The following is a 9,625-nucleotide window of genomic DNA, read 5'->3' on the forward strand; positions in this document are numbered from 1 at the left end:
TAAGTTTCAGATTTTACTTTTTTCCCCACAAATGCTGCTGACACCTTTCCTTTCAGGTCCTGCTCCACCACACAATATTTATGAGGTAGCTGTTGTGTTAATTGGATTTTTATCCAATACAAATGCTCCTGAATTTATCAACAGTAGACAAATGAAATAGATAACTCATGTTTAGTTACTATATGTACATGTGTTTATTTACATTACATTCATCTAAAGCAGTGTTGACAGCAGTGAACTCCACATAAACTCACATAACGTCCATCACTCATTTAGATCTCTGTTTGGTGTTGTCATGTGCTTATTTAATTCTCTCAGAACATGTTCCTGTCAGTTGTTAAATAGACATTTAGTAATCATCTTTAAGATGTCTATGGTCACTATATGTAATAAAACGTGTTTTACAGCGAAATCACAAATATACCTTAACGTTACTGTCTAACGCCTTGACACCTTATGCTGATCAGCAGATTACAATACAGTTCAACAAATACGATTTTGAGACAGGGAACCATGTTTTGGTTTGTAATACATTTGTTAACACCCTCGTTGTGGTTCCCAATCACGTTCGATGATGTGCATCAGATGAACACTTCAGAATCTGGGCTGAAGCAGTAGGACATCCGGGGATTTCTCGCCTACTCTTTTATGAATACTGAGGTTTCGAACGTACTTCTTTCTTCACGTACTCTTTTTTCCTACTATATAGCAGGTAAGTAGGCATATTCGAACGCACTTTAAGTATACGTTCGTCCGAACCTTGTGAGAATTAGTGCACTCGCCTACTAATTCTCGCATACTCTTTTATGAATACTGAACATTCAAACATACTTTTTGCTCGCCTCCTGCTTTTTGCCTCCTATATAGTAAGGAAGTATGCGGTTTCGAACGCAGCGACTGTCTCGTTCTGGGCTGGAATACCTGTTCACAGGTGCCAGAAGTTTCTGTGCAACTCTGACTCTGTGCAACATAGCTGTGAAGCAGTTCTGGTTATACAACTAAATATAAGTTCAGTGATTCACAAGAAAGCTAAATCTACAACATGTTTTCAGTTTATACAGTAAATGTTTGACTTTGTAAAATAAAATGCAGACACTACTATTTTGAACAGCTTAATGTTTATTTTTCTCCATTTTCAGTAAAGTAATAACAAATTTGATCATTTTTTCTTCCTGTTTTGATTTAGAATAGAATTGGCAGTGTTCTAAAATAAAAGTTATAATGATTTTGAACTTTACTCACTTTTTTAGTCACATTGCTATTATTTTGATCAACTGTATATGGTGGTGTTGTATGCAATAATTTACATGTAGGAATGTATAGATATTTTATAAACATAATGTATTGTGTGGCTGTAACATTTGTCATTTGTTAGAATTTAATGTAAATATTTAATTTGTTGTGTAGTATGTTTTCTTAATGACCCCCAGGCTATAACTCCGGCCGTAGGGGCCGGGCCGCTCCGCCACCGCTTTCCAAACTCCATGATCCACAATGGCTTCCTGAACTGTCTGATCCACCATGGCTTCCTGAGCTCCATGATCTGCCATGGCTTTCTGAGCTTCCTGATCAACAATGGCTCCCTGAACTGTCTGTACAGCTATTTTTGAATAGTTTTACTCACTGTGTGAGCAGTGTATTGTTAAAAATGACCGAATTGTGTAATTTAGCAACAGAAAAAATGCTGTATTATTATAATTAGTAATATTTTGATTCAGAGAGATCAACACATGGAATTGAGTGACATACTCTACATCAGTGTTTCTCAACTCCAGTCCTCGGGACCCACTGCTCTGCACATTTTGTATGTCTTCCTCATTTAAGGCACCTGATTTTGATCATCAGCTCATTAGTAGAAAGATTCATGAACTGAACTGAGTGTGTCAGACTCAGAAACATACAAAATGTGCAGAGCAGTGGGTCCCGAGGACTGGAGTTGAGAAACACTGCTCTACATAGTCACAATTTGAAGATTTGGTCTGGTATGGCCTCAGAAGTACACAAACAAAACAAAAAAGCCTTGTGGTGAAACAAAAAGATATGAAGGATGCATGAAGGTGACCAGATGTAATCCACATTCAGTTCCGGTGTGAACACTGACTAGATTTCACACACCTTTTTTCTCAGTACACTCTTAAACAATGTTTTAGTAATTTTGATATTAATTTTGGTACTTTAGTACTACAATTGTATGTATTTCAAAGGCATGTGTAGATTATTGTAGAAATGGCTAATTTTCTAAACCTCTTCTTGCATTGAAGAAAACGTCAGTTTCTTTCCAGAATGAGTTTGCACATGATTTATCAGGCTGCTTTGACGTGTGAAACTCTTCTCACACTGAACACACTTGTACGGTTTCTCTCCAGTGTGAACTGTCATGTGAACCTTAAGGTTTACTTTATGTGTGAAACTCTTTCCACACTGTTCACAGGTGTAAGGTTTCTCTCCAGTGTGAATGCTCAAGTGAATCTTAAGACTTACTTTATACTTGAAACTCTTTCCACACTGAGGGCAGGTAAAAGGCTTTTCTCCAGTGTGAATTTTCATGTGAGTCTTAAGAACTCCACTTCGTGAGAAACTCTTCCCACACAGTTTGCAGGAGTAAGGTTTCTCTCCAGTGTGAATTCTCATGTGGCAATATAGATTACATTTCAGAGTAAAACTCTTTCCACATTGATCACACTGGAATGGATTCTCTTCAGAGTGACTTCTCATGTGAGTCTTAAGTTTTCTATTACATGTGAAACTCTTCTCACACAGTTTGCAGATGAAAGGCTTTTCTCCAGTGTGAACTCTCATGTGGACAGTAAGGTAATGTTTCTGTGTAAAACTCTTCCCACAAAATTTGCAGATGAAAGGTTTCTCTCCAGTGTGAACTCTCATGTGGACAGTAAAGTTATTTTTCTTTGTAAAACTCTTCCCACACTGTTGGCAGCTGTAAGGTCTCTCTCCAGTCTGAATTCTCATGTTAGAATTAAGGTTTGTAGTGTGTGGTTTCTTATTTATTTCTGGTGAGGAAGTCTTTTTATTCTGTGAGCAACTAACTGATTTTTCTTCAGTTTTGAAATCATGTTCCTCATTTTGATCTTTCTCTTCTGTTTCATTGAGTTCTTGACTCTCCTCTTTCAGTGCCATCAGGTCTGAGGTCAAATAAGAAAAATGGAAGTTAACAGCAGTTTAATGGCAGAAAGCAACAGACATCAAAACACTTAGAGTAGTGCTGCCAATTAATTAAAAAAACTAACTATTTGACAATAAACTATTTCACATTAAATGGAATGTAAAACAACATAAAGATTGTACATTTAAAATCTGTGGCTTATTGGCATCTTTTTCACCAAGTAGCCAATGGTAAATGAAGACCAGACTCATTGAGACAAATACTGCTGATGATCTGACTCTATTAAACACATTTCTTTCTAATTTTAGCCATTAATTGTAGCCATAATTAAAACCAATAATTTGTAACATATATATTGTTGTGCTTTTATCACAACTAACATATAATTATAAATAAAAACACTAGCTCCTTTAAAAAAGAAAACACAAAATCTGCCATGTTTATCTTCACGTTAGAGAATTTAAAAGCAGCATTCAATTGAGAAATATTTTCTAATTACACCCAGAGAAGTTATGATGCATTCATGACGACTAGACTGGACTATTGTAACGCACTACTAGGTGACTGTCCTGCATCTTCAATAAAAAGCTACAAGCTGGTGTTTCTGAAATATGACTATTTACTGCTTATTATAATGAACATTCACGTTTTAATATTGCACTTTTGATGATAGCAGAAAAAAATCCCTTACAGTTAAAACAAATGTTAACTTACTAAAGTGTCATTGTTTGCTTCAAGCAAAATATCTTTTTTTTTGTCAGATACCGCTTTCATTGTTTTCTAATCAAAAGTAGATACTGTGTTTAAATGTTACACACAATATATATATATATATATATATATATATATATATATATATATACATACACACACTTTTTTTTTTTTGCTATAGAGCTGGACATTTTAATAAGGTTCAAATGAATTTGTTGAAACATGAAAACCAACCTGTGTGTTCCTCAGTATCTTCATGTTTGAGTCTGAATGTTTCTTCAATCTTCATGTCTTCATTCTCCTCTTTAATAAACACCATCTTTTTTTGTTCCTCAGTATCTTCATGTTTGACTCTGAATGTTTCTTCAATCTTCATGTCTTCACTGTCCTCTTTAATAAACACCATCTTATAACAGTTTGTCACGTGGATCTCCGTTCATTCAGCAGGAGTTTTTCTGTTTGGTAGAAAGAAAAATAAATGTAAACTAAAACTCTGGGTGTGCCTCAATTATCTCCCTAGTTTAGTAGTCATTTATCAGATTCCACTTTCATGAAAACAGTTGCTGTTTGTTGTTCTCGTTGCATTTCCAGTGTTTTGAGCAGCAGATGTCGTAAGTGTGCGGCGATTCAAATCAGTGAATCATTTTGGTGAATCGATTGATTCAGTTGAATCGGAATTTCGAAAAGATCCGTTTCTTTGAACACTACTTAGCCTACCAGTGACCGAATTCATTGTGAAATATTCACTATATAGGGACTACAGTGTCACTAAATAAAGCATTACAGTGTTTTGTTGGCTAACAAATAATTTCACAGTTCTATATGCAATTCTGTAAACGAGTTATCTTGATTTAAACACTTTCAGTTGTTAAAAGCACACACACCTTTCTCCGTTTGAATCCCAGATGCAGGAGCGCGCCGCAGCCTTATGACGTCACATCTCCAGAACAAAATAAAAGTCTTGTTCGCTAAAATCAATATCATTTTATATTATAAAACACGTATAATACTTTACAGCTATACCTATACGTAGGATGAATTGAAGACACAAACTGCAGATCTATCAAAAGTCCAAAGTTATTGATACTAATTATATATTTTTTATATCTAATACATAGCCTAATAACATTTGTGATATTCTCAACAAGAATAAAGTCCAGTATTTCGGTATTCAAATTACAGGACTGAAAAAAAAAAAATCAAAATGAATATTTCAAAAGATGTTTTTTAAATCAAAATTAAATTTGTGTTTGCAGAGAGGTATAACTAACTGAAACTGGATCCTTATGACAATGTATTCATCTTTTAAATAAAGATTTAAAGATCTGTGACTGTAAATAATTATATTATATTATATTATATTATATTAATAAATCAAGCACGTCCCGTTTTATGAAAGTCACATTACATGATTTTTGCTGATTTGCATGTGAAACTATACTTTTATGGAGGAGCGAAAGCGCACCACTGGTTAAAGGGCAGAACGCAATAATCGTTTCATCTCGATTACTGCATTTTCATGATCATTGAAGCAGAAATCGAAACTGAATTTGATTAATTGCACAGCCCTATGTACATCTAATATTTTTTGTTATACCTTGATATTTCAGACCACTCACTGTTACCACTCAACCTGATCAGCAGTTTGATTCTTATGTGTTCTTACAGACACACCAGTGCAGATACAAATCCACCTGTTACAGCACAAATACAGTCCTTACCTAATTCTTCAAATCAAAGACAGACATAGGAGTTTTTGCATCTGATCTTCACATGCATTACAGTGCATCACTGAATTGCAGTTAGGTTGTATTTGTACGGTAACACTTTACAATAAGGTTCTTTAGTTATCATTAGTTAACCACATTAGTTAACATGAACTAATAATGAACTGCACTTATACAGCATTTATTAATCTTTGTTAATGTTAATTTCAACATTTACTTATACATTATTAAAATCTTGTTAACATTAGTTAACGCAGTGTGAACTAACATGAACAAACAATGAACAACTGTATTTTCGTTAACTAACGTTAATAAAGATGAATAAATACAGGAACTAACCATGAGCAATACATTTGTTAATGTTAGTTAGTACATTAACTAATGTTTAACTAATGAACCTTATTGTAAAGTGTTACCATTTGTACTTCATTGTCCTGCAGTTTTAGTGCTGTTGAACTTTAACTATATACTTTATTATACTGCAAATCTGCAGTTGTACTTCATTGTACTGCAATTTCACTGCTGTTGAACTTTAATTAACAGCTGCTGTTTTTGTAAGAGAAGGGCTGTCTCCAGGGCTAGGGTTAGGTTCATTTTATGTAAATGAAGTAAATCTTTACTTCACAGGAAATGTTATTAACCCCTTAGTGTTCCAACGTTCCACCGGAGGGACGTTTTGCATTGAGTTAAGTTTGACAGGAACTCTAAGGGGTTAATAACATTCAATTAACGTAATTACATGAATGAAGTGTGAAGTTAAAAATTAGAAAAATCCTGTAATCCTGTCATTAAATTAAATCGTATTAATCTCACATCATTAAGTCACAGACTCCAGCTGTGTGTAAACAGGATCATTCTCTGCAGAGAAATAAAGACTAGAAAAAGACAAAAAACGGTTTGGTCTTTCATTTCAGTCTTCACAAGTTAATTTCTCTTGTTTGGCAAGAACATGACAGTTTCCTCCTCTACTTCCCACCTGTTGGAACCCACCTTATTCCAGAAAGCTTAAAAATAAAACAGTGGATATCCTTGTCAGTTGCCCCGTTGCATGCGTGGAGATGTTCCTAAAGGCTTCCAGTGCCTTCTACTGTCCCCCACAGTTGACCACAAGAATTAACCCCTTGTTTAAACTGGTTGATCATATTTCATGATCTAAAATCGGATTTCACATCACAATAAAAATAATTTGGTGTCAGATTAACACAATATGTCTTTTTTTTTTTGTTGACGAATGAAACACATTAACACTTCTGATTTTACTACACAACTTCTCCAATCATTGGTCTTCATTCATGAAAGTTTATAATTTGCACGTTTTGTCTTACCAGTTTACTCATTCAAACAATTTTAAACACAAATTTGTGTTTATGTCCTCCATTAAGTATTGTCATTATTATTATTATTGTTTTTTCCCCTTTTGCCACAAGTGGACATTTTTTTTTAATAATTGCCTTAAGAGCATCACCTGTTAAATATAATTTAAAAGGAAAACACAAGCTTTTCAAGGGTAGTTTATTGCAACATTTAACACGCATAATAACATACTGTTTGGACATTTTGTATATCTTTGGCTATTTTTACCTGAAAATCCAACTCGCCGCTCACAAGCTCTCACGCTCTGGATTTTTTATTTATGTCTCAGTACATGATTTTAGATTGGTCATACAATTCTGGGTCATACAATCCATCACACTTAAAACAATCATCTCCAATTTGTAACTGTCCATTATAAGTTCAGTTAAAATTTCTATGAATGGTTATTAATAATCTGTTCACTGATTGGTTAAAGTCTCTGCTGTTGTCACGACCACACACAAAGGGAGAAGGTGAGTATCTTTCAAGGTATTTATTAACAAACGTGCACAGTTCAACACACGTGCAAACGGGTGAATAAAGGTCTCTGTGGTCAAATCTTCAAACACAACACAACAGGTGAGTTCAAGTTCATAAGTATCATAGCGTTAGCAACAGTCACTTCCCTCTAACACGATTAACGTGTTTCACAGGAGAACATCAGATCAATCCACGAGGAGCACAGGAGAACATCGGAATAATCCACGAGGAGCACAGGAGAGACAACAGGAGGGGGAGAAGATCCACAGAGAAACATCCATGCAACTTCGATACCAGCCGGTGAGTGAGTGACAGAGGTAAGTATATAAAGGGTGTGGTGATTGCTGGTGCAGGTGACGGTGATTAGAATTCTGGTGATGGTTCACGGGTGTGCTGTGGTGGTGATTGGCTGGTTGGTGGAGGATCGTGGTGATTGGGGCTGAGGGAACATGCAGAGGGTGTGACATCACCCCCTCCTCCACGGGTGACTCCTGGCACCCAAGAACGGCGACGGGGACGACCACGACCTCTGGGAGCTGGGCGTTCGGGATGTTGGTGGTGGAATTCCTCGAGGAGAGTCGGGTCCAGGATGTCGTCACGGGGTATCCACGATCTCTCCTCGGGTCCGAACCCCTCCCAGTCCACTAGGTACTGGAGCTGGCCGTTCCGCCGCCGGGAGTCTAGGATTTCTCGGACTTGGTAGATGTTATCTCCGATGATCTCTGGCGGGTCGGGAGGCGGAGGTGGGTCCGATTCTGTGGAGGAAGGGAATAGGGGTTCAGTGTGGCGTTTGAGCAGGGAACCGTGAAACGAGGGAGCGATTCTGTAATGTGGAGGTAGGTTTAGACGGTAGGTGACTGGGTTGATTTGTGAGTGAACGGTGAAGGGCCCTATGTAGCGGGGACTCAGCTTCCTACTGGGCAGCCGGAGGCGTATGTCTCGAGTGGAAAGCCATACCTGGTCCCCGGGGAGGTAAACTGGGTTGGGTAACCTACGACGGTTGGCGTGTTCCGTATGCCTCCGTACTGCCCGCTGGAGATGGACGTGCGCTGAGTCCCACACCCTCTCGCTCTCTCGGAACCAGTGATCTACCGCGGGCACCTCGGAGGATTCTCCTGTCCATGGAAACAGAGCTGGTTGATAGCCTAGAATACATTGGAAGGGGGTTAGACCAGTAGAGGTTTGACGGAGGGAATTTTGCGCATACTCAGCCCACGGTAGATACTGGCTCCAGGTGTTTTGATGTTGGGAACAGTACGTCCGAAGGTAGCGGGAGATTTCCTGTATTTTCCGTTCGGTCTGCCCGTTAGTTTGAGGGTGATATCCGGATGACAGGCTGACTGTGGTACCCAGGAGTTTGAAGAAGGCCCGCCAGACCCTGGAAATGAATTGCGGTCCTCGATCGGACACGATGTCTTCTGGAAGTCCGAAGTTCCGGAATACATTGTGGAACAGTGCCTCTGCGGTTTCTAGCGCTGTGGGGAGACCTTTGAGAGGTATTAATTTGCAAGCTTTTGAGAATCGATCGACTACCACTAAAATTGTGGTGTAACCCTGAGAGGGAGGCAGGTCTGTGGCGAAGTCTATACCCAAGTGTGTCCAGGGTCGGCGGGGAATAGGTAACGGTTGTAATTTACCTTCGGGTAAGCGGCGTGGGGTTGTGTTGACGGCGCAGACCAAACATCCTTGGACGTACCTTTCCACTTCCCTGCTCATGTTGGGCCACCAATATTTCTGCTGGAGGAGCGAGAGGGTTCGCCTGCTGCCAGGATGTCCTGAGCCGGGGGACGTGTGCGTACTATCCAGCAGAAGGGGTCTGAGACGGCTTGGGACATAGACACGACCCGGGGGAAGCTCCGGTGGTGCAGGTTCCTCGAAGGTGGCGGCCCGTATATCTTCGTCGAGTTGCCACAGTATGGGTGCGAGAAAGACAGATGGGGGTAGAATTGGATCAGGATCGTCAGAGGTAGGTTCAGGTGAGTACATACGTGATAGGGCGTCTGCTTTGGTGTTTTTGTGGCCGGGTTGGTAAGTAATGTTGAAATTGAATCGGGCAAAGAATAGTGACCAGCGAGCTTGGCGGGCGTTTAGTCTCTTGGCGTGCTGAATGTACTGGAGGTTCTTGTGGTCGGTTATTACGGTGAAGGGGAACTGGGCTCCTTCCAACCAGTGCCGCCACTCTTCGAGGGCGAGCTTTATTGCCAGTAGTTCGCGGTCTCCAATTCCATAATTC

At 38.9% G+C, this 9,625-nt stretch overlaps 1 protein-coding gene across 1 annotated transcript; it reads right to left on the reverse strand.

Annotated features, from left to right (window-relative positions):
- Positions 1 to 1,099: 1,099 nt before the first annotated feature.
- On the reverse strand, positions 1,100 to 4,335 carry LOC141341083 (uncharacterized). The gene is made up of 2 exons (XM_073846229.1): positions 4,067 to 4,335; positions 1,100 to 3,140 (listed from the first exon to the last, which is right to left on the reverse strand). The coding sequence occupies exons 1-2, from the start codon at positions 4,236 to 4,238 to the stop codon at positions 2,239 to 2,241; spliced, it is 1,074 nt and encodes a 357-aa protein (XP_073702330.1). The 5' UTR covers positions 4,239 to 4,335; the 3' UTR covers positions 1,100 to 2,238.
- Between the last annotated feature and the right edge of the window lie 5,290 nt (positions 4,336 to 9,625).

Source organism: Garra rufa, chromosome 1, assembly GCF_049309525.1.
Source record: "Garra rufa chromosome 1, GarRuf1.0, whole genome shotgun sequence".
Lineage (NCBI taxonomy): Eukaryota > Metazoa > Chordata > Actinopteri > Cypriniformes > Cyprinidae > Garra > Garra rufa.